General features: G+C 45.0%; 1 protein-coding gene across 1 annotated transcript in view; it reads left to right on the top strand.

Moving 5' to 3' along the window:
- The window catches only part of ARHGAP31 (Rho GTPase activating protein 31), a 112,934-nt gene extending 89,244 nt beyond the window's left edge, over positions 1–23,690 (top strand). Inside the window, exons 9-12 of the mRNA XM_032630321.1 lie at positions 3,856–3,918; positions 5,778–6,350; positions 13,179–13,456; positions 16,601–23,690. Of these exons, the coding sequence (XP_032486212.1) occupies positions 3,856–3,918; positions 5,778–6,350; positions 13,179–13,456; positions 16,601–19,039 (3,353 nt within the window). The 3' untranslated portion in view covers positions 19,040–23,690. The remainder of the gene's footprint in view (positions 1–3,855; positions 3,919–5,777; positions 6,351–13,178; positions 13,457–16,600) is intronic.
- The last annotated feature ends 1,921 nt before the right edge of the window (positions 23,691–25,611 follow it).

The raw sequence follows: 25,611 nt of genomic DNA, 5'->3' as shown, positions 1-25,611 counted from the left end.
GGGACCCTTCTTTCCTGGAAACCCCAGTTAAGAGTCTGTCTGCCCCCCTCCCTCCGCCCCACAATAGTAGCCTTCACTGAGTCACACGGGTCAATCCCTATGGCTACGGGAGTGCCCTGTGCTGATTGGCTTAGGCCTAGGTTCCTGAACCAATCACTGGCATGAAGAATGGCATTACACCCCTGTGTGAGGAATGAGATGCACCCAAGATGTACAGAGCTCTGTGAGAAGGGGAAAGGGAAATGGATTCTGGGTAGGCATCTACAATATTCATTATATAGGGAAAAACGTCTTTCACAAAATGGCAAGATGGCCAGGTGAAGAGGGCAGGTTGCTATAGGTATGGTCGAGCAGATACAAATCAAAAATTAGGATTCTCAAAGAAGAATTTAAGGGGGAGTACCTGGCAGGAAACCCCTGCTCTAATAACAGATTTGCTGAAGCACATCAGAGAGCCCTTCAGTTACAGAATCAGTGACACAATGAAAAAGGTTCCCCAAGTAACAAAAAGTTTAAAAAAATAGAACAAAACAATCGAGTAAAATTAGATTAAATGATTTTCTTTGATCTTGACTTATGAAGATTTCCACCCCCTTGTGGTTTTCAAAAGGAAGAAGCCCCAGGTGCTGGATCAAACAACGGTAAACTCACAGAATGCACAGGACGTCCCTGGCCAGCTTCTCAGCTCGGCCGCACCTCAGAATCACCCATAGAGTATGGTCCACACCCACAGCAGCTCTGCCTCAGGAGTTCTGTGGTGAACTCAGAGTACTGGTAATTTCTAAAAAGCTCCCCAGGTGATTCCGATATGCAGCCGGTGTTGAAAACCACTGCTATCTCATGAATAAGCTAATCAGAGATAGTTCATCAAACTGGCTGAATTTTGATGAAATCAGGGGTGAAATTTTGATGAATTTCAGGGGTGAAATTAAAGAACCATCAGCGTCAATATAAGTGGCTCTCTGTGACCTTGACTACTGCCCGAGTGGCTGCTTTTCACCAGAAGAGTGTTGCTGGATCCCTAGAAGCTAAAGATTGGGGGGTAGGGAGTGGGGAGCCTTCTGGTCATAACCCACCAGCATGGTCACCGTAAAATGGCACGTGGGCTTGCTATTCACTGAAATATGTGTGTGAAAAAAGGAAATCAGTGGATTAACATATTTATTGATAAATAATTTTAAAAATCTTTTTTTAAAACTCCATATTTAAGAGCATTTTAAAAATTGATTCACCATGTATATAGTATTGGGGGTGTTTTTTGGTATGGGGGCAGGTGAAGGTATGTTTAACCATGTTTAGAAAATGGAACAGAAATAGGAAATACTAAAGGATAAGAAAAACTTGGGTATTGACTGAATGGAGATGCATAAACTTTGGAGTCTCCCAGACACTGGTGTACTGGAATTTGTATATTATCAAACAGGAAGATTCCAGGGAACCCTCCAGAGTGAACTCCTTTGAGTAGGGAAATAAAGCCATAGAGATAAACCAAGAGAGGGGAACCCAAGGACCCAAAGAAAACTGGTGGATGCATTTCCATGAGGCCAAGGTGCCAGACAGAAAAATATAATCTAAATACAGTTAGCCCTCCATATCCACAAATGCAGGACCTATGGATAGGGAAGGCCGACTGCAGTACACCATTTACATAAGGATCTTGAGCACAGATGGATTTTGGTATCCATGGTGGTCCTGGAACCAGTCCCCTCAAAATACCAAGGACGATTGTGTAGTCATAGGCCAAGGATGTCTGAGTGCTGCTTAGTTTCTATCCAGACAAGGAGCCAGGGAATTCTTGACTGTTGCCAAAAGCAGCTACTGTGGCCACCAGGACCAGAAGGAGCTGTGTTGTCAGAAAGAGGGTCCAGCAGGAAAGGTGAACACTGATGGCCCTGCAACCAGATCGCTTACCCATCCTCCGTGACACTCAGTGTCACCTGGTCACTACCCCTGAAGGGTGATACATGAAACCCATGAGGAAGGCCAAGAAATGCAGCTCTTGGAAAACAAAGGCAAAATCTTGTCTCAGAATACACGAACGGGGAGTTCCCTGGTGGCCTAGTGGTTAGGATTCGGCACTTTCACTGCCATGGCCTGGGTTCAGTCCCTGGTCAGGGAACTGAGATCCCACAAGCCGCATGGTGCGGCCAAAAAAAAAGAATACACGAATGAAGGGAGGCTGGCCAGGCAGTTTTAGAAGTCGTTTTGTAATAGATAGCTAGTGGGAAGCAGCCGCATAGCACAGGGAGATCAGCTGGGTGCTTTGTGACCACCTAGAGGAGTGGGATAGGGAGGGAGACGCAAGAGGGAAGAGATATGGGGACATATGTATATGTATAACTGATTCACTTTGTTATAAAGCAGAAACTAACACACCATTGTAAAGCAATTATACTCCAATAAAGATGTTAAAAAAAAAAAAGTCATTTTGTAAACTTGTGGGAATAGTCAGTCTTCCAAGAATGAGAATTCTGGCTTACCTCTGGAAGTAAGGAGGTGGAAGGCCATCTTGGTGTCACCAAGGCTTTGGGTGAATGTTGCTGTGTCCTTCCAGAGCCCAGTGGGACCCAGGCAGAGATAAGCCCAGAGCCTGGGAGGCCAAGGGGCTAATTCAGAGCCTCTCAGAAGGAGCAGGGTTTGGAGCAAGAAGGAAAAAAGGATCTTTAAAAGAGGGACAAAGCAAGTGTGAGTCAGGGCACGATTTGGGTTAGGGCCAACACTGAGTGCTTCTTTTAGAACCGTCTCCTGAGTTTACCCTTGTTGCTGAGCCCTAGTTTATCTTGAATAATATCAACAACAACAATAAACAATAGTTACTTCTTCTTGAGCATTTACTCTATTCTAGGTTAATGCAACCTATTTTATATGCACTACTCATTTCATCCTCACAACAGCTCTACTGTTCCTCCTTTTCATGCCAAAAAACTGAAGTTTCAAAAAGGTAAGTTGCTTCTCTGAGGTCACACAGCCCAAAAGTGGGAGAATTGGGATTCAAAGCCAGATCTGCCTGGATCCAGAGTTACCTTAAAGCCACAAGTCCTGGGGCTCCCGGTCAGCTTCTAAATTGCCCTCTCTCCCCTCCTAGCAAGTTTGCCCTGGAAGCCTTCCTGAAAAGACATGATGATGTTTGTGAAAGTGCCTAAGCCTATGCCTGAAATAATAAGTTTTTATTTATTTAAACCATAATCTTCTGAAAACCTACTTGGGTGGCTTAACGAAGATGCATAGCATCCACCAGGCACACAGCAGGTGCTCAAAAAAGGTTCGTTTGGTTGGGATCTGCTCCAGGGTGAGGCTGGTGGGTGAGAGCATTGGGGAGCAACCAGGCTGCAGACATCAAGGAGCAGAGCTGCACGTAGAGAAAGGTGACACATGGGAGAAAGGGAGAAAAGTACCCCTGGGCTCCCTCTCACCTGTTGTACCAAATTCCTGGGTGTTGAGCGATGTGGCTGCAGCCAAGAATTCTGCTCTCTGGCCTAGTCAAATAGGAGGGGTTGCCTAGAGCCCCATGGATTCTACTCCATGGATGAATCTTTGAGTCTTTTCTGTACAATAAAATCGGGTTCAGGACTCCTCATTTGCTAATAGCTACGTGACAAAATTGTAACTTACCCTTATCTGTAAAATGTTAATAAACCTTTGATCTACAAATGCCCTATTTTTATAAGGTCACTCCCACCAAGAAAGTAGGAACATCTAAGGTGGAGTGGGGAATGTTTTCCAAAGGGGAAAATTATAAATACTTGAAAAACTTCCCTAAAGAAATTTCTTTTTTGTACTTACAGCCTGACCTATTGTTCTAAACACTTTCTCTGAACAAGCATTCATCAGGGATATTTCTTCTTTTGTCCTTAGTGGAAAAGGCTACTATCCGACCAGCTAAAAGCATGGACTCGCTGTGCTCAGTGCCCGTGGAAGGTGAGATTTTTCAGTTGGATCTGGAACTGGCGATTACAACTGGGAGATTGGCGCTCCCACACCAGACTTGCCTTCCTAAACCGCAGACCCTGCTCAGCTCCAGTCATGGCCACACACAATCCCCCAGGCCCAGATCCCTCCCTGACTTTCCGGAACTCAAGGGGCGCACACAGCCCTTGCAGTAACCTCCCCTACTCCACGAGGCCTCTTTCTCCAGCCTGTCTCCCCACAGCTGGAGACAGCAGCCTCCTTGCATTCAATCCTGAGCCAGGTAAAGGGTCAACACCTGAAAACTAAGGCAGACGAGGCTCCCCCTGGGGCATAAAGAAGAGTTTTGAATTTAGGTGTTTCCGTAGGCATTAGCTTCATTGTGTTTGTCAAGTCATGATTTTGAGTTGGTAGAGTCATTCATTCCTTCATTCATCAATAAACACTGACAGGCACCAGCCTGGCACGTAGCTGGACACTGCTGGTTGGAGCAGATGTACATACAGTTGCATGCCAGGTTACACCCATCACCAAAGCGGCACCTCACCGTGTTAGTTCTTACAGCTCCAGCCTTAAGGGCTGACTTGCCTGTAGCCCTTGCTTCTGTTTTTGTTAAGCAGCCAACAAGCACCGCTACAATTGGCAATACACAGGGCTTCCCTAGCAGCAGACTGTTTAAACTCCCCCATGATTGTACCATGACTTTCGAATCCCTTTAATACAAGGTATGTTGCTCTTTGATAAATGAGGCAGCCTGAAACAAAACAGAAAATCTTTAGAACAACTTTCAAAAAATAATACTAAACTTGTAAAATATTCAATGAGATCTTTTTAAGCTGGCTCAATCCTTTTAGCATTTTCTCACCTTTATATTCATCAATTTGCTTGGTTTTGAAACCTCTTGGAGGCAGTTCTTGCCCAGTTTGGCAGGGTTTAATATTTCAAAAGCTAAAAAACAAAACAAAAAAGACACTAAAAACTAGGTCACCACTTCCGTGGGCATTGGACAGGTTATCTAACCTCTCAAGTCTCGGTTTCCTCATGTGTTAAGGGAGATAATTACACTTCTCCTACAGAGTGGTTCCTAAGAATTTTAAACTTAATGTTACCTAAGATGTAGCACTTAGTGCCTAGTTGGGAATTATTTTCCAGATCCCTGGCAATTCAGTTGTTGTCTCCCAGCTTATTTATTTCACACAGATTTTTTTCTCTTCTTTGCCTTCACTTCTAAGTCAGTCAGGAACTCACTCCTCACAACTGTGCTTTCTAACATTTAGTTAATTTACATTTCTAGTTTCTCATCCTCTGAATCAGCAGGAGGAAGCCTGGGAAAAGGCAAAAAGGTCTAGCTGAGAACAGCATTTGTTTCCTTGCTGGGAAATCAAACCCCTGTTTGGGTCCATCTGCCAGAGAAGACTTAAAACAATAAGTTTTAAAGTTTTAAAATGAAACAAGATTCTGTTATTTTGGCCTTTTTATATTCACTCTGAGCAAACATCATTCTGTCATCTCCCACCTTCTTTTTATTTTTTCATGATCTACATTTAATGCTTGGTGGATGACTGGTCTGTTTAGCAATTTCAGCAGTGTCTGTCTTTTGGAAACTGCTCTACCTGCAAAGTTTAAAACAGATACATATGATACAACAAAGTGGTTCTATCAGGGCATTATGACAAGATTCTGTGCACATAGGGAGATGTTTCCTCTTGTCAACCAAATGTTATGTACCTGTCTTTATTAGGATAGCTATGCCCTTATTATCGTGCTATGCCTTTCCAATATTCAAGTGTTGTGTGCCTGCCCTTACTGGAAGGCTGCTCAGTGATGTGTGTGCTCGGGCTGCTGACCACGTTTGTTTGCTTTTTCACTAGGGAAAGAAACCAAAGGAAATTTCAATCGAACAGTCACCACTGGTGGATTTTTCATTCCAGCAGCGAAAATGCACTCGACTAGCACTGGCAGCTCATGTGACCTCAGCAAGCAAGAGGGCGAATGGGGCCAGGAGGGGATGCCGGCGGGGGCCGAGGGGGGCTTTGACGTGAGCAGTGACCGAAGCCAGCTGCAGGGCGCTCAGGCCCGGGCCCCGCCTGAGCAGCTGAAGGTGTTCCGACCCATCGAGGATCCTGAGAGCGAGCAAACAGCCCCGAAGATGCTGGGTATGTTCTACACCTCAAACGACAGCCCCAGCAAATCTGTCTTTACCAGCAGCCTCTTCCAGATGGAGCCCTCTCCCCGTCACCAGCGCAAGGCCCTGAACATCTCCAAGCCCTTTGCTGTGTCCGTGCCACTCCGCGTGTCAGCCGTCATCAGCACCAACAGCACCCCATGCAGAACCCCCCCAAAGGAGCTACAGTCTCTTTCCAGCCTGGAAGAGTTTTCTTTCCAGGGCTCAGAGAGTGGAGATTGGCCTGAAGAGAAGCCACTGGGAGTTGAGACTTCTACAGGTAAAGTAAAGGAGAGGGTCTCTTTCCATTGCAAGAGAGGAAAGACCAGACTTAAACAGAGTTTGCAAGGCAATGTAGTGAAGCGGTTAAGACTGCGGGCTCTGGAGCCAGACTGCCTGGTACAAGTATAGGCTCAGCCATTTTGCTGTACCATCTCCAGCAAGTTAACATAACCACTCCATGCTTCAGCTTCTTGATCTGTACAATAGGGATAATGTTAGTATTAAGTTGTGAATATTAAATTAGTTAATAGATGTAAAGCTATCAGAACAGGGTCTAATACACAGGAAGTACTCAGTAAATGTAAGGCAGGAGGGAAAGCTCATGGAATGGAATGCAGAGCTGGAACTGGGGATTCAACTCTTCCAGACACAATCCACCCATCCCACATTTCTACCTCACATCTGCAGAGAACGTGGCTATAGCGACCCTAGCGGTGAGGAAGAGCATCCTCCTCCCAATTTCCTTTAAAAAAAACACACACAGGGAGGACTCTGTGTTTGGGCCTGCTTGGGTCACATGCCCAGCCTGGGACCAGTCACTGTTGGCAGACTAATAGGATTCTAAGATTGGCCAAGCGAGAGTCCCTGGGCCGTCTCTGGAGTGAGAACCAACAACCAACTGTGAGCCACACAAAAGGGAAGTAATGAGAACCTCAGAGGAGAGGATGGCTGACAGACAAACCAATAAATGCTCATTGTGGTTTAAGAATATTTCTATTTCAATTAATATTAGCTAAACCCACACACCTATAGTCACCTAATCTATGACAAAGGAGGCAAGAATATACAATGGAGAAAGACAGTCTCTTCAATAAGTGGTGCTGGGAAAACTAGACAGCTACATGTAAAAAAGAATGAAATTAGAACACACCCCAACACCATACACAAAAATAAAAATTAATATAAGCTAGCTTTTTCTGATCACCTATCATGGTGTCAGGCAGTGTCCTAAGTGTTCTACATGTATTATCGCATTTCTTCTCACCACAACTCCATGAGGTACAGGTAGTTACTATTATCCCCATTTGCTTAGAGAGGAATCTGTTAACTTGCCCGAGGACTCATAGCAAGGAAGTGTAAAAGCCAGGATTTTAATCCAGATTTTTAAAAATCCATGCTTTTAAGCATTCTGCCATGATCCCTCACGTGTTTGCTATGGGCTGTAGAGTTAAAACGATTGTTAAGATGCAGTCCCTTCCCCCAGCAAGCTCCAAACTAGGAAGGGAAACTGAAACTCTGCACCCACCTGCAGCACAGGGTCAGCTTGTGGAAGTAGCCTAACACGCCCCTTGGGCTTTTTTTTTTTTTTAAGTATAGTTCATTTACAATGTTGTGTTAATTTCTGCTGTACAGCAAAGTGATTCAGTTATACACATATATATACACACACACATTCTTTTTTTATATTCTTTTCCATTTGGTTTATCATAGGAAATTGAATATAGTTCTCTGTGCTATACAGTAGGCCCTTGTTGTTATCCATCCTATATATCATAGCTTACATCTACTAAACCTAAGCTCCCGCTCCATCCCTCCCCCAACCCCTCCCCCTTGGCCACCCCAAGTCTGTTCTCTGTGTCTGTGAGTCTGTTTCTGTTTTGTAGATAAGTTCATTTGTGTCATATTTTAGATTCCACATATAAGTGATATCATATGGTATTTGTCTTTCTCTTTCTGACTTCCTTCACTTAGTATGACAATCTCTAGTTGCATCCACGTTGCTGCAAATGGCATTATTTTGTGTTTTTTTATGGCCGAGTAGTATTCCATTGTATATATGTACCACATCTTCTTTATCCATTCATCTGTCGATGGACTTTTAGGTTGTTTCCATGTCTTGGCTATTGTAAATAGTGCTGCTGTGAACGTAGGGGTGCGTGTATCTTTTTGAATTAGAGTTTTGTCTGGATATGTGCTCCTTTGGGCTTTTTGAATGAGGGAGAGTGTAAGTACCCAAAGTATCATGAAAGGGGTGTTCAGAAGGGACTTCAGTGGCATCTAAAAGAAGCAGCCCTCTCAGGAGGATTCCAGGAACACTTCTCAGAAGTGGTGACATTTGGGCCTTCATAAATGGGTAGGACTTCTGAATGCAGAAAAGACGGAAAAGGGCATTATGGGCTGAGAGGTGCTGACTGTTGTGTATAGATTTTGGACCCCAGCTGGGCAGATTCAGATCCGAGCTTCACCATTTTGGGGCAGTGTGACAGCTGGTTGATATCTCCGAGCCTGTTTCTCTTCTGCAAAGCAGGGATGGCTCCTATCTCAAGGGCTGGGATGAGGTCCGCATGGGAAAATATTCATGAAATGCCTGCTCAGGGTGTGGTCCTCAGAAGATGCTCAGTGAACATCAGTCCCTTTCCCCTCCTCCTTCCCTTCAGGATGGGGCACAAGAGGACCAAAAACGTAGGGGAATTAAGTGATGCCCTGTCTGGAGAATGCTCCATGGGCTGCTGTGGGTGGAACAGAGTGAGGGTTAGAAGAGGAAGCGCAGCCTTTGAGGAAAAAAGTGTTTCCAAAGGCTTTTATGTGATTGGCTGTCCTTTCCAAAAGAGAGGGTCCCCAGGCCCCAAGGGGTCTTTGGCAGACAGTCTGTTACTTTTTTTCCCTCTCTCCTTCCTTCTCTCGGTAATTCAGAATACCCAGTCTGTATCAAATTGGTCTTGGAAAGACACTGATGGAGACTCCAGTCTGCTTCCCTGACTGTGATTAGTAGCAGCCAGGGCAGAACAAGGGACCCTGTAGGAGGCAGCCACGTGGATCTAGGACCAATGGCCAGAGGGAGATGCCAAAAGTTTCAGCGACAGCGAAGGGCCCCTCACCTTTCTCTCTGATGGAATTAGGTTCACGTAGGTTACTTATCTTCTTCCATAATTATTCCAAATGAAGAACTTCACCTTCCTTAATAAATTATTTTTTCTTTCTTTTGTACGGTAGCAATAGATAAAAGAAACAGAATTAAAGACAATTTTCCAGGTTACCTGATTTAAATTTTTAGTCACTCTGCTCAAACCCATTCTTCTCCTTTTGGCTAAACTAGGCAAAATTCCAGTACAACCCAAAAAGTAAGAGATACCGAGTAAGTATTGCATTATAACTAAAGTGTTGAAAGTTAGATCATTGATCGCTTTGAATGAAAAAAAAAAAGGATTATTCAATTAGTCATAATAATTAATTGTCTGACTTCTGTCTGATTCAAGGCTACGTCTTGGTAACCTCCATTCTTGGGTTGGGGGGCGGGGGTGGGGAAAGGACCACTAACTGGATCCTTCTGAAAGGGCTGACTTACAAGCTACAACTAACACTCTCTGGGTCCCCTTCTAGAAATGCTTATTAGAGGGAGGTCAGAGTAACCATAGAAATTTAACTTTAATTTAAACTTAACTCCAGAATTACCCTAAGAGATATTAGGAGTTGCCTCATTCTTCTTCTGAAGAATGTACAAAAGAATTCTTTTAAATAGTTATATTTTAGTGCATCTGAAACAGGAGTCTACCTAGAAAAATATGTTTTGCCTATCTCATAAACCCATGGTTCTGTTAGTTAAGGTACAGGCCAAGCTGCTGTCACATAGAGAACAAAACACAGTGGCTCAAACAAGATGGGAGTTGATTTCTATCTTGCATACCAGAGGTAGGTGGATGCGCTCGGGGAGATGCTCTGGGGTCCCAGGTTCCTTCAGCCGTCCCCAGGGGTGTTGTTCCTGCCTGTGTGGTCAAAGTGAGCGCAACAACCCCCCACCACCACATTCCTGCCTGTGGGAAGGGGGTCAGGGGAGGCGCCCAAGCAGCTTCCACTTAAGGGTGGACCCAGAGGTTGCACCCATCACTTCCACCTCCATCCCATCTGCCATAACTCACATGGCCATGCTGACCTTCAAGGGAGGCTGAGAAGCATCGCTGGCTGGATGGCCAGGTACCTAGCGAAACCTGAGCGGCAGGGAAGGTTCTATTTCAAAATGAGGAAGAGAATGGATACTAGGGGACGTTAGGAGTCTCTGTCTCCATGGTCACCCACTTCATGCATAAAGCATCCCATGCTGGGAACCTGACAATGCCCTTCCGTTCTGAGCTACAGAGACTCTTTTATAGCTTACAAGTATCCAGCAACCATATATATTGGACTCCTAGGCCCTTAGAAGATAGTTTCTAGACATAGATGCTGCCTTTGTCCTGAGGAACTTAACCCGGGGATGGGCACCACATACAAGTGAAAAGAAAATGGTAACCTGATGGCTTGGCACCGCACGGGTTATTACAGTGAGTGCTGCAGGAAGCGGAGGGAAGGAGAGCGTGGTCTGGGGAGGCTCCAAAAGAGGTGTTATTAGGTTAGCGTCTTGAAGACTGGGTTAGAGTCGAGTCTCAGGGAGGACCAGAGCAGGGGAGTATAAGGCCTGTCAGGGGTAGCAGGTCTGCTCAGTGTCACGCAGGGGAGTGGAGAAGAGGGGATGTGTGGCTGAGCCAGAGTGAGGAGGGCTTTGAGCAGGACAGTGAGTGATCTGAACAAGCTCACATGTCATGCAGACCCTTCCTCCAGTCCTCACTTTAAGAGTCCACAGTCAATGAATGGAAGACCCTGAGCTTTACAAAAAGAGACACTGGCAAACATCCAACTAAGAGTTCTTAGTAAAATGGGAAAAAAATATTTTTAAAAAAATCACTGATGCATTACCCTTTTACCCAGAAGTTTCACTTCCAAGAATTTATTCTAAATAAATAGCTGCACAAGTACAAAATGTGTATGCACATCACGGCATTACTTGTAATAGCAAAAAACAGGAAACAATCCAGACGTCCACCGTTAGGAGATGGATTGAATAACTAAGGTGCATCACTCACAGTTGAGTCCCATGGAGTCCATAGTTTTGTGGGCCCGGCACCATTTCCCCAAACTCTTGTTCATCTGCGGGGGACAGTTTGCACACGGAAGGCATTGTATCTGAAGTGTCGGCCTTGTGTTTCTGGTTTTCTGCCTCGGGGCTTTCTCTGAAGGGAGGAACTCACCCTGCCCTTGCTCAGGAAAGCCCAGAAGTATATGGAGAGTTAACTGAGGCAGCTCTCAACCAGTAGGAGATGGGAGTCAGGGGATTAATGCCCTAGCCATACACCCTTTGGTGGAATAACTAGGGGGCACATTCCTCGTGGTTCTTCAGAGGGTCACCAGGGACTGAGTTCTGGTTGCTCACTGTGGTAACCACTTATTGATTTTTCCTCCATCACTGTCTCACCTCCTCACTCCTGCTTCCTGGGACCACCTTTCGAATAAGCGACCTGCTGCCAGGACCTTGGCTCAGGCTCTACTTTGAGGGGAACTCAAACTAGCCCACATCCTAAAGAACAGTTAACCCACTTATATTACTAATATGGCATAGATTTCAAGATATGTTCTTAAGTGAAAAAAAATGCAAAACATGGAATAGTATAAATCACAGGCTATAATCTGTGTAATAAAGGTGGGGACTAAAAAATATATGGTACAAGTATCTGCTTATGTATGCAAAAATGAACTATGGCAGAATAGACCAGAAACTAGTAAAAATGGTTGTCCATAGGAGACAGTGGGGGTGTGGAACAGAATGGAAGCAACAGCGATGAAAGCAAAACTTTTCTGAGACCACTTTTTTATGTAATTTTAACTTTTCAACTCTGTAGTTGTTTTACATATTCAAAAATTAAGTTAAATTTCAAAAAACAAGGCTGCTAAGTGATGGGCAGAGGAAAATAACACTTTGTCAGTTCTGAAGCATTATTAGTTCTGACATCAGGACGCTACTCCTGGGTCTGATTTTAAAGCCAGCACTGTGGTCAGAGGCCTTAAGTCACCAGCATAACTAGAGGCAATGAGAAGAGTTCATTCTAAATCAGTAAACTTTTCTGAGCTTCTGCTGTATGTCTGACACTGTACTAAGTGCTCTGCCTCTCTAATCTACTTTATCCTCACAACAGCCCTGTAATATATTATTATATATTATTATGCCATTGTATCAAGGTTACAAGATTCACTGAAAAACTAGCATTTGAACTCAGGTTTCGTTAATTCCAATGCAAACAATAATAATATCACTGAGGATCTGCTATGTAACAAGCACTGTGCTAAGTACTGAGTCTACATTGTGGAAACAGCCTTATACAGTGAAATAGGACCTTCTTCAGGCAAGGCAGTAGGGGCCAAACATGAAGTCTGCCTCCCTCTCTAGTGTCTTGGTAGATGTTTAAGATCAGCGCTTAATCACTTTAGATATAAAGATATATCCAAACTGATGTGCAGATCACCCCTGGGAAGAGTCACATGGGAAGCTGCAATCATAATACATCTTTGTAGCTTGGTGTAAATCACAGGTTTCTGTGACCTTAGGCAAGAGGCAAAAGATTGGATTAGCGCCAGCTTTCTCAACCTCAATACTATTGACATTTTGGACTGGGTAATCCTTGTGGGGGGCGGTCTTATGCTTTGTAGCATATTTAGAAGCATCCCTGGCTTCTACCTGCTAGATGCTTGTAGCCACTCCCCCCCACCCGGTTGTGAGAGCCAAAAGTGTCTCCAGACATTGCCAAATGTCCCCTGGAGAGGGGAGGGGCAAACGGTTGCCAATCGAAAACCACTGGACTAGATGATCTTCAAGGTCCCTCCCATCTCCAACAGTCTGAGACTCTGGGATCAGAGGACAGATCATTGGTAGGAGGAAAGGGTAAAGAATGTGAGGGAGCAGTGAGCTGGGAGAATTCCCTCCATCCATTGACACAGAACTAGTCTGGGACAAAGACTGTGCGGGGAACGGCCTCTCTTGAATGGAGTCTCCTTCCACTGATAACTCTCATCCTCATTGCAGCATCTTTACCTAAGAAGGCAGCTCTTGAGAATATTAAGCCAGGACCAGATGCAGTGAGAGCGCTGGAATGCAGCAAAGGCCTTCCCCAGGAGCCAGGCGGCCAACCGGAGAAGAAAACCTCAGAACACTCCCTAGGCTCTCGACATTCAAGTGAATTAGAGAAGAAGTTGGATGCAGAGAAGGCGGTGGAGGAGGGTGGAGAGACTGGCCAGGTGGAATCCAGCGCTCTGCAGGAGAGCCCTGGGGCCAGAGGTGAAGCAGTGTTTCTCCATGAGATGGTAAGGTGGACTCACTGCCTGGTCCAGCTAAAGTTTTTTGTTGCTGTTGTTTGTGTGAAGAACCAGTTTCTGCCAAGGGGACTTTACGGCACAGCCTTCTAATCAGGTCTGGGATTTTTTTGCAGTGAACTTGTCAGGGATCCTATGGTGATACGAAGTAACCATCCAGCTCAGATTCCCTAGGACCGAATCAACTCTATAAATATTTCTGACCTGAAGTCACCATAAACCAGTAACATGTCCTGGGAATGTAATGACATTCAATCCCGGAAGCAGTGCAAAACCTGCTTCTCGTGTCCTGGTCCCAAACGTGATGACCATTCATGGGGGCCAGCTCTCTTCTTCCAGACATCCTGGATGGACAGTTGTCTATGTTTATTTGTAAAAATCTTCTGTAAGATTTTCAGGATCTACTCCTTCCTCCTATGGCTCTGGAGAACTTAAAACATGATGCCAGAGCGTACTAAACCTTTTCCACTTTTTAGAGGTGGGATTCTCCAAGGTCTTTTGCGGGGGGGATATCCTTGCTCAAGATGAAGTCGTGAGGAGGTTTTCCAGGGACATCCAGGGAGGAGTCTTACATTTGAGAAATAGCTCTGTGACCTGGAGGAGTGTGCCAAAGGGGAAAAGAAAACTTTGCCTTTTAACTTGCTTCCAGGAACTTGGTTTCTGGGACACGCACAAAAGGCTTGTGGACTGGGAGTTAGGGCAGTGCAGGCACACCACAGTGGCCTCCGGAGGGCTGAATAAGGGTTCCTGTAAGGTGTGTTTGTATTTATAGAAGGAGAAGGTTGCAAAGAGTATTATGGGGATTGAATCTGGGGAGGGATCAAGTATGAATGACATTGCTTTGAGAAGCAGATGAAGTTAATGCTAGAAGGAGAACCAGGCTGGATTCATGGAAACAAGTAAAAGCGGCAATTCATTCATTTATTTAAAAACGTGTTAAACGCCTATTTTGTGTCAGACACTCTGATGAGCACTGGGATCACTGCAGTGTACAAGACGGTCACCATCACTGTCTTCTTGGAGCTGACAGCTTAGTAGGTGAAAGGTCATTAACCAAGTCTTTTCTAGGGTGATACGGAAGTATGAGTTCTGTGGGAGCATATAACAGGGGGATGCAACCTAGTCAGAGGGAGGGGGGGTCACAAGGGTCAGGGAAGGCTTCTCTGAAGAATAGATATTTAGATTGAGAACTTAGCTAGGAGAAAGCGGTAGGGAGCAGAGTAGGAAGGGAGAGACTCTCAGGCAGAAAGCGTAAGATGTGCCATGAATTTGAAATGGGAAAGAGCACGAAACATTCAAGGAATAAGAACAAGGCTGGAGAACGGGAATGTGGACTAGAGAAAGTGAGGCTCAGAGCAAAGCAGGAGCCACGTCAGGCAGGGTTGCTTGGAAGGGATTTGGAGCTTAACCTAAGGGCAAAGGAAACTCTTCTCATTTGCTCCGAATTTTATCTTTTAAAGGCCACTCTATTCTGTGAGGAGAATGGCTTGGAGAACGGCAAGACAGGAGGCAGGGATGGCAATTAGAAGGCTAGTCTGTGGCAGATCAGGGGAGAAAAGATGGTGGCTTAGACTAGAGTGGGGGAACCGCGGATAGAAATGGAAGGCTTTCAGAGCTATTTGGAAGGTCAAGTGAATAGGACTTGGTGAAGGATTGGATAAGGACTGAGGGAGAAAGAAGAATCAAGGACAACCCATGAGTTTCTGATCTGAGCGAAACATGCACTATGGTCCACTTAACTGAAGTGGCAGACTGGGGGTGGAGGGGAGTTTAGATGTTCATTTATTCATTTAAATGTATTGTTTCTTAGTAAGAGATCAATAATGTAGGAGCTGCAGAGAGTAAAGAGATGCCACTGACCTGAAGGAGGGCACAGTCTAGTGGGCAAAATAGAAATGTACACAGATAAATGCAGTATAGTAGAATTAGATCTCAAAAATACCCCTGCCTTCTGACCAAGTAATCCTACTCCCGGACAGTTATCAGAAGAAAATAAAAGAAAACAATGAACCCACTCAAATTCACAGACCCCTTATTGAGCAGTTACTCACAGTATACCAGGCATCATTTGGCCTTGAGGAATCAAAGATGGATGAACACAGTTCCTGATGGAGGAACTCACAGTCCATTGGGAAAGATAAGACAAGCGTCCAATTAACTGTAATGTGAAATGACATGTGATCGGAGCCAGGGGAGAAGTGATGTCAGGTGGGTAGCATGTCAGACTTCCCAGAAGGGCCGTCCGCCCCTCAGGATAGAAATGCCTCCCCAAACTGCTTCTCCTCGGGACAGAATTAGGCCTTGAGATAAGAAGCAAAAGGAACTGAAATTTGCTTCCCTGGCCCTGACCAGGCCTCCCTTCATCCCTTTCCTTTCTGCAGCTGTGGGCTTTGTGTAGGGAAAGGGAGGAGCCGAGGAGGACAGAGAGAAGCTGGACTTGAGGGGAGACGAGGACAACAAATAAGATGGCGCAGGAAGCACCCATCTCAGTTAACAGTGGTTATCTGTGGGGAATTAGGGGTATATCATTTTGCTATTTTTCATCCTTCTTTCTTTTCATATGTATCAAATCTTTTTTTCCATGTGGAGTATGTATTTCTTTGGTAATAAGAGGGGAAAGCTATTTTTATTTATTTGGAAAGCAGGTGTCAGGACAAGAGTTACCATTTCATTCCACTGGGAGACTCTCATTCTTGTGAGCCATCGGGTCAACCTGAGGTTATATGAGATCAGGGGTTGGTTTGTTTTATTAGGGCAACAGTGCACAGGGATTAAGTGCTTATGTTCTGGGGCAGACTGAGCTGGAATTCAGTCTTGGTCTGCTGCTGTGTGGCTTTGGTAAAATGTTTAATCTATTTGAACACAGTTCTCCTCATCTCTAAAATGGGAGTAATTACAGTAGTAGTTCTCTTTTACGGTTCTTGGGGAAATTAAGAAAATACAGTTAATGATGTCATGGCACACGGTAAGCATGAATAAACAGACACAGTTATTACTAACGCTGTATCCTTTGTGTGCTGAGGTTAGCGCCGCCAGGCACTGCTCCAGTCCCTAGACTCTCCCTGGGAAACAGTGCGGATGTCCGCGCCGAGAGAGTCTTTGGTTCTAAGTAATCAGTTTCTTGATGTTTTTCAGGATGAAGATGATCTGGCCAACGCCCTGATCTGGCCTGAGATTCAACAAGAGCTGAAAATTATTGAATCTGAGGAGGAACTCTCCTCCTTGCCACCACCTGCTCTAAAGACCGGCGCGACTCAGCCTATTCTTGAGTCTAGTCCAGGGCCTTTTGCTTCCCCGGAGCCTCCTGGGAGCCTGCCTTGTGGCTCCACCCCAGCTCCAGTTTCCGCCCCTCTGGAGGAGTGGACTAAGGATCCAACCAATCAGAGCACACAGGGCACTTCCGCAGCAGCCAATAGAGGGAAGTCGGAGACAACCAGCATCCTCCATAGATCCGAGCCTGAAAAGGGCCAGCGCCCAGACCCTGCCAGCCTGACTCCTCTGGAAATGGTTCCATTTGAGAAGTCTCCTCCACAAGCAGCAGCGGAGGTGGGGGGCCCAGGGAATCTGTCTCCTCTGCTCCTGCCTGTTTCTCCTCCTCCTCCAACTCCTTTGGAGGAGGCGCCTCCAGTCCAGCTATTGAACGGTGGCCCTGAGAGAGAAGACTCATCTGGGAATTTGAGAACAAACCCGTATATAGATCAGCTGAAGTCCAAAGGCAGCCCTGGGATTCCCAGTCTTTGTCAGGGAGAGGAGGCCTCTTCAGAACAAAGTGAAAAGCAAAATTCAAAGAATGCTGCTTCTGAGGGCAAAGGCTCTAGCTTTCCAAGCCCAACCAGGGAGGTTGAGATTTCTCCACAAGGAGAGGAGGATGTAGCCCACTTAGTACAGGAGCCTTCAGACTGTGATGAAGATGACACTGTGACAGACATTGCCCAGCATGGTCTGGAGATGGTGGAGCCCTGGGAGGAGCCCCAGTGGGTGACAAGTCCCCTGCACTCACCCACCCTTAAAGATGTACAAGAGGCCCAGATGCAGGGCCCCCAGGGCCACCGATTGGAGAAGCGGCTTTCCCACAGGCCCAGCCTTCGCCAGAGCCATTCTCTAGATGGCAAAACCACGGTTAAGAGCCAGTGGACTCTTGAGGGTTCCTCCTCCAGCAGCTGTGCTAATCTTGAAGCAGAGAGGAATTCCAACCCTCTGCAGCCCTTGGCACCCAGGAGCGAGATTACTGGATGGGATGAGAAAGCCATGAGGTCCTTTCACGAGTTCTCTGGCCTGAAAAGGACAGAGGTTCCTCACAACCAGAAGGGACCAGGTGGTTTGCAGCCCAAATCAGCAGAATCCAGCCCTGTCAGTCTAGCAGAGGGAAAGGAACTGGGGACACACCTGGGGCCACACAACCCTCAAATTGAGCAAGGCAGTGATCCTGGGCCAGAAAACAGCAAGGAGAATTCACCGGGTGTGCAAGACAGCACCTCACCTGGAGAGCATCCCCCAAAGTTACAGCTGAAGAGCACTGAATGTGGGCCCCTAAAGGGGAAAAATAGGCCTTCTTCTCTCAACTTGGACTCTGCCATTCCCATCACTGACCTCTTCCGGTTTGAGAATATGGCCTCATTTGGTTCACCTGGAATGCAGCTCTCTGAGCCAGGAGACCCAAAGATCACATGGATGACCTCATCTCACTGTAAAGTAGACCCCTGGAGGGTTTACTCCCAGGACTCTCAGGACCTGGACATTGTTGCTCATGCCCTGACGGGCCGCCGTAACTCAGCTCCTGTGAGTGTGTCAGCTGTGAGAACCTCCTTCATGGTCAAAATGTGCCAGGCCAGGGCAGTCCCAGTCATTCCACCCAAGATTCAGTACACCCAGATCCCACAGCCCCTGCCCTCTCAGAGCTCAGAGGAGAGTGGGGCTCAGCCCCTGGAGAGGAACCAAGAGGAACCCGGCTCAACTGGTGGAACCTCTCAGAAACTTGCCCAAGATGCTTCTCTCTCCTCCTTGGAAAGCCCAAAGGAAGAGAAACCAAAGCAAGATACAGGAGCCATTGAGTCCTTGCCAGTGGATGCCACTGCATCTTGCATGTGCGAAGGATCCACCCTTTCTCCAGAACCAGGGTTAGTTAACCTGCTCTCCACTCAGGATGCAGTAGTGCAATGTAGAAAGCGCACATCAGAGACAGAACCATCTGGGGACAACCTTCTTTCTTCAAAAATAGAGCGACCATCAGGGGGTTCTAAGCCTTTCCACAGGTCAAGACCAGGAAGACCTCAGAGCCTAATCTTATTCAGTCCTCCTTTCCCCATCATGGACCACCCGCCCCCCTCATCTACAGTGACAGATTCCAAGGTCCTGCTGTCCCCTATCAGAAGTCCCACCCAGACAATTTCCCCTGGCCTTCTTTGTGGGGAGTTGGCAGAAAACACATGGGTCACACCAGAAGGGGTTACACTTAGGAATAAAATGACCATCCCTAAGAATGGCCAGAGACTGGAGACCTCAACAAGCTGTTTTTACCAGCCCCAGCGGAGATCAGTGATTCTGGATGGCAGAAGTGGGAGGCAAATAGAATGACATCAGTTCACCTGCTGGTGTCTGAGAAAATGTCATGATTCATCTGGAAGTTATTACAGAGGCAACTTGCCTTTATTCCAGGCAGAGGTTATCCAAATTCGGGCTTATTTTGGCCTCTTCTCTTTCTTCAGCCTTTTGACCATTTATTAATTAGGCCATTTGCCAGGAGAGAGGTCAAGGGAAGGACCAAGAGATGACATTTAAATAAGCCTATTTGAGCAGGCAGGGAAAAGTCAGGTTAGGGAAAAGGATGAAATGCTGGCCTCCAGTGATATTTGGGGCTTATAAGTTGCATCACTCCCCCATTGCCATTATCTAGTACTGTTGAGAGCTGGATGTGATGTCTTTTGAAAGAAAATCCTTTGCCTGTGTTGGAAAATGTTGCTATTGAGGTTTGAAGGCCTCCTATTTACTTCATGCTTTTTAATGCTCTTTAAAGCATGTGTTCTTTTAGACCAGTTTTCTGATAAGCTTTGTAAAAGTGTACTATCCAGAGTAGAAGCAGGTTTGGAAATGCAAACTAACGTACACTTAGACATCCAAGTGGGTGAATATAGCTGTGCTTTCCCTGGAATCCCTGCAGATCTATCCCAGATGGCTCCATATACCAGCATAGAAAATCAGAATCTATACTCAAGAGCAAACTCTGAGACTGGCACAATCCAAGAAGACTTTCCGGCTCTGGCTTTTATTAATTTGGGACTCCAGCTGCCATGATCCTGCCCTGTGATTTATAAATCCAGTAGTTGGGCAGGGTGGGGGGCTGAGCTGAGGGTTACCTCAATGAAATGTGCTAAATCTTCATTTAGTATGAGATAGTGATCTGCTCTCCTTCCAATACCAGAGTTCACGAACAGATTGTCATCAAAGAGGAAAGCCTCACACATAAGCAGAATTACCCTCCAAACATTAAGTGTTTAATAAATTGGTGGGACTTTCACAGAAAACACCTCTAGCTCAGTTTCACTCTCCTTCCACACTAGGCTGGGACCAGAGTACCAGAGAGGATAAGCGGGGAGCCCTAGGAGGAGCGGGAAGAACCCTTGCAGGGTGGCCATCACTCCCGCTTGGTGAGAGCTGCCCTTCTTGAAAATGTATTTCATTTTAGCCAGTGGGCACCTTCCTTCCTCCCTCCCCCTCCATTGGTCAAGAGCAGATTTGAGACACCCCTCCCCCTTCCATAATTCCCTTCATCCAGCACCCACCCCAGGCACTCAAATTTGCTCTTCTTCTGTCTATATGCAAGCAGAAGCAATAAACCAATCTGATTTTATTTCAGTTATTTGGAACTTCAAATGGTTCTTTCCTTTTCAGCTGGAGAGAGGAAGGAGAATTAACATAACCTGCTGGCAGATTTTTGGTGCTCTTCCAAAAAGGGCTTCACAGGAACCCTTCTCAATGCAAAACCCATCATGGTATCAACACTTTCAAACCTTCTAAGACAACTATCTTGTTTGAGAAACAAAGAAAGATAGTACCTATTTTTAGCTCTATGTACCTCTTCTCAGGTTCAAGGCTGGCTGAACTCTGTCCAGAAGCTCAATCGCTGCAGACATTTCTCTAAGAGCTAGCAGTACCTCTGGGCAGACCTCACAACCAAGGCTGGCAATGGGCTGGGTAGGGGCTGAACTGAAGTTACCTCCTCCAGTGAGAAACTGGAAGCTGATGTCCTGCAACAGATACATATTCCTCTCTCCCTTCTTCCCTGAGAAGCCTTACAGAGAGTTTTGAAATCTTGTCCTATACCTTTTAAGCCAGTGTCTGTGACAGAGATAAACGGCAAGCCAGCAGAACTCTGAGAGTTCTGCTCTCAGAGGGCACTGAGTGAGCAAGGGGAGCAGTTAATAGGCCTTTGGTCAGTGGTTTTTGCATTGGGTGAGCAGACATTGGACCAACAGCCAAGGAGATGTAAACCCGTAAGAAAAGTCCTAAGGTATAGCATTTTTCCCCTAGGCAAGAAAGGTGAAGGAATATAGTGGTGCCAGATGAGGAAAGCCGTGTTTAGGAGATTTGAAAAGTACATTTCTGCCTTATCAGAAAATGTGGCAGACAGGCTTTATGTCAATATCAGTACACTGTGGTGTCTACATTTTGATAAAGACCATGTTCCAGTTAGGATGTGAGAGAGGGAGGGAACTGCACTTTGCTTCACCATCAGAACTCTGAGCCAAGTAATGAAATATTTAAACTATTTTATGATTATTTAAAGTTTTTGTAACACTTAGAGGATATATTTTTATTTGAGGATAGACTGAGAAGCCACCATTTACATAACAAGTGAGTTCAACTTGAGGCACCTATGTAGATTAAATGACTGCCATGTTCCTTAGACTCTGACATCTTTCATTTGTAGCATCATCTTCAGAAGTGTGAGTGTGTGGATATCATCCACATGTCATCACACACACACAGTGTGTGTGACAACTGTCTGGAGATATTCCCTACTCTGAGCTTTCCCAGCCAATCAATCCAGAAGGCCTTGGAAGCTGACTCACCTTCTTGGTCAGTGTCCTGCTGCTAAAGTATGGACCTCTCCATAATCATAAACTTCCTGTGAGCTGGGGCTAGCCTGGCACTGACGAAATTCCATTCCATGACAAGGAAAACTCATTACATTTTCCCCTTGAAATTGTTCCCCCCAAATCTCCTGAGATTACCTATTTGGTCATCCACTTGGGACTGAAAAATGAACCCCCTGAGAATGGCTGGATGAAAATCAGACTGCCTGCTTCCATCTAGGGGAAGGAGAGAAGAGGTGCTGCTATTTATAGGAGGATCTACATGGTGCCCTAGAAAGGGCTACAGAAACAAATTCTCAAAAGGCACCTTCAAATAAACTATGAGTCATCAAAATGGGGGTGGCTGATTTTAAATCCTGAATTTAAAGTGAAATGCATGCATATTCTAATGTTTCCTTCAGTGTTAATGGTTGCCTAATAAGATAATAACCTATATTTATTGGCAAAATGGCCCTCCCAGGCCAACCTTTTTTTTTTTTTTTTTGCCAAAATGTAGCAGGTAGAGGGAATTTAGTTTTTATTCTCTACTTCAAATGGAATATGAAGGTTCCTGATCAAAAACCCCATTAAGACACTGTTAGCCTAATCTAAGCCCTAAAATTCAAAATATTGGCCAAGGCAAAATTCTGAATTCTGGGGAGATTAAAAATGTAAACATCATCATCCTCAACAGACAATATTTATCAAGAGCTTAGTAATATTGCACTGGGTACCTCAGAACTCTGAAATTCTTGAAGAGTCTAATGAAAAAGGGGAGAGGGATGGCAGCAAATGAAACAGCCTATAAGCAACCAGGAGCAAGATCTAGAACCATTAAGTTACCAAATGAAAGCAGCAGGGGAAAACAGGTAGCAACTTAGCATCTTTTAATATGATTGCTAATAGTGTTCAAGTTACCTACTGACTTTAATCAAATTAAACACAATTACAAATCCAGTAGAAGGTACCAGGAAGACATTCAGGTGTTGAGAATTTTGCTTTGATCACTTAAAAACTTAGCGAGTGGTAACTAAGAATAAATAGTTCTGAGGTTTTGCATGGTCTTAATTAGCTTGGCTGTGAAGTCTTGTTGGATCTCGGCAAATGAGCCAGGTAACATCAGGGTTCCATACTCCCTGAGAGGGGGTTTTAGACACTTCCACCATCACAAAATGGGTTAACTCCTGTTGATGATGAAGTCATAGGTCCAAGATAAACTGTTACTTTCGTGTCTAATGTTTAGCGCATGATAATCACATTTGCCTAAAGTTGGGTGCGTCAGTCGATTGTCTACACAGGTCTTGTGTTCTGCCTGAAGAGCTACTGGGAAACCTAAGATTCATTTGTCTGGTATTGGAATGGGAGAGGTTCAGGGTAGGTCCAATTCCCACCAGGATTGATTAGGACTACATTCTACCATGGCCTGTCCTATCTGATGACAACATGAATCTTGGGGTTAAATGTTGCCAGGAGTATGATTTCAGGCATTTCCAGCAGGAAGGTCAGTTCAAAATGTGGAATGACAAAGCATGTGTCCTCCTTTGTCAACACCTTTCCTAGCAAAGTTAGACCAGAAGAGGGAGCAAGCACCTTTCCAAGCATGGAGAGGAATGGGAGATGGTAGAAGGGTGATTGCTTAAGATCAGGGTAAGTCCATATAGGATAAAATTGGGGCCACCACTGATCAACTGGCACACATTCAGCAGCGTTGAAGTTCATGAGCAATGCAGGGATCACTTCTATGAGGATGAAGGAGGATGTAGTTACATATAAGAAACCTATGAAATTCAGAGCCATGTGTTTTACTGGATGAATCACAATGCTTTGCATTAACTTAATGCCACAGTACTTCCTGGCTTATAATTCTGTAAGGTAAAGCACTTTCTCAAAGGAGTCTATTAGAAAGCCACATGATTTCAGCTGTTTGTTGAGCTTGACAAATATGTTTCCAAAGATATAATCAAAATGTTTTTCTATTGATTAAAAAAGCATAAATATTAAACCTATCCTTAGAGACATTTAAGTGTAATTAAAAGATTGTTATCCTTTAAAAATGTACTCTAATAAATGATATAAAACATAATGCTCATGACGGCACTATGAACTAGAGGACATGGGATCAGCAAAATCAATAATAGGAAAAGTGGACTTTATGCATTCAGGCTCATTGTTCTACTTTGTTCTGTTTGATGTCATTTTTTATTACTCCAAGGTTTGGTCTCCTCACAGCACAAGTCCTGATCGTTTGCTTCAGTAAAATTTTCTTGCTTTGTTATTTTGCATCTTAATAATTGTCAAATATTTGCAACTTCACTCTCTTACTGTTGCAATCATACATGTCACCCAATATACCCAGTATAAATCAATGGATGTTGTCATGAAAAATGAGAAGGAAAAAAAGCTATTACTTCTCAAAACTCCACAGCTTAAGGAGTTATGTGGGTCTGCCTGCAAAGATGTGAACTCAATTTTTCTATTTCTTGAATTAGTCAGGGAGGACTATTTTTTCAGTGATTTTTGTTAATGGTGCTCTGAGGGAAAAAAAGCAAAAGTTTGCTATCGTGGCATATATTATCACAGAAGGGGGTTGGGGGAGGGGAGAGAGGCACTCAATGAGCTGAAATGACAGGCCCTTAAAAAAACAATCATACAGCCTAGGCTCACAACTTGGTGATATTTGCAGTGAAAAATATTGTTGCCAAGGGTATTAAAATTCTAGCATTTCGGCAATATTCTATTTAGAACTTTACACCACTCAGGCCTGCTCTTGTTCCTTCATTGCGGCCATAAATGCCTTTTATCCTATATACTCCCAGATCCCCACACTTCTCTGTTTCTCTGAGTAAGCCTACCACTCTTCTCCCCTGCCAAACTGGCAACACACAATTCCCCTCACTCCTAATCTTTCCTCCAGTTCCTCTAGAGTGCTTCTCTCCTTGAATCTCTTCACTGAACGTTGCCTCCACTTCTTAGAGTTCAGTAAAAGTTGACACTCACCTGAGGACGCTTCTTTCCCTGCCCATTTCTCCCACATTACACAGACTACAAAAAGCCCAGAAATTTTATCCAGTTTCCCACTCCTGCTTCTGCACCGTTTCTTCCCATCTCATGCAAAAATCTCATTACTGAAATTTATGGCATCCAGCGATTTTACCTTTTCTGTTCTTTGTGGCCGTGATATAGTCCATGTGCCAGATTTCCCAGTTTTCGGCACCAGACTCTCTACCTCCTGCCCCATCGTCATCCTGGATGACTTCAACGTTCCTGAGGAAAACTCATCCTACACCCTTGCCACAACTGCTTACGGCTTTTGCCTCTACTGAATTTTGACCATCTGCTTCCAGGGGTACACATCAGGCTGTTTCATAACCCAGAACTCTATGATCCTGAACTCCCATATTCTTCTCAGAACTCCTATCTTTGCTCCTTTATTCCTTCTACTTGCTCAAGATCACTAATGCCCGACCCAGCCCTGCTCTTTCTGATGGCCAGTACTCCCACCAGACTTCATTCTTCTTCCCCAGCCTTTCTAGACCCCAAGGTGCATCATCTCAGCTATTCTCATAACTCCCTTGGCTACTAGTCCTTCAGCTATACCTGCTTGGCAAACCTCCAAACCAGGACCAGGACTCTTACCACCCATCTTACTCCCCTTTTACTGTGTCTATTGAGTTAGACTACAGAAAATCGTAAAACCATGAAGAAAGCCTTTGTAAATTTATGGTTTACCACCTCAGCAGTGGCCTCATTCCCAAAACTCATAAAGGCTATTCCCCCTCCCAGATGGACCACTCCTTCGAAAACATAATTACTTCTTACTTAACAAGTTTATGCTATCAGATACCTTGCCACTTCCCTTATTCATACGTGTGTCCCTAAACTCCTTTCTAACTCAGAAGCGCTATTCCTCTTCCAAACGGCTCCTTCTTCCCAATTCACTACTCTGAACCAACTGCCACCCGAGCTCCACTCTCACTGCTTCATTAAACTTCTCTTACTAAAGTTACCAGTGGTCTCACAATCAAATCCAACAGCCAATTCTTAAGTCTCCTGACTTACCTTTTATATTTGATA

This window comes from Phocoena sinus, chromosome 4 (genome assembly GCF_008692025.1).
Source record: "Phocoena sinus isolate mPhoSin1 chromosome 4, mPhoSin1.pri, whole genome shotgun sequence".
Lineage (NCBI taxonomy): Eukaryota > Metazoa > Chordata > Mammalia > Artiodactyla > Phocoenidae > Phocoena > Phocoena sinus.
The sequence above is the reverse complement of the archived record's forward strand: the minus strand, read 5'-3'. Positions and strand labels throughout refer to the sequence as shown.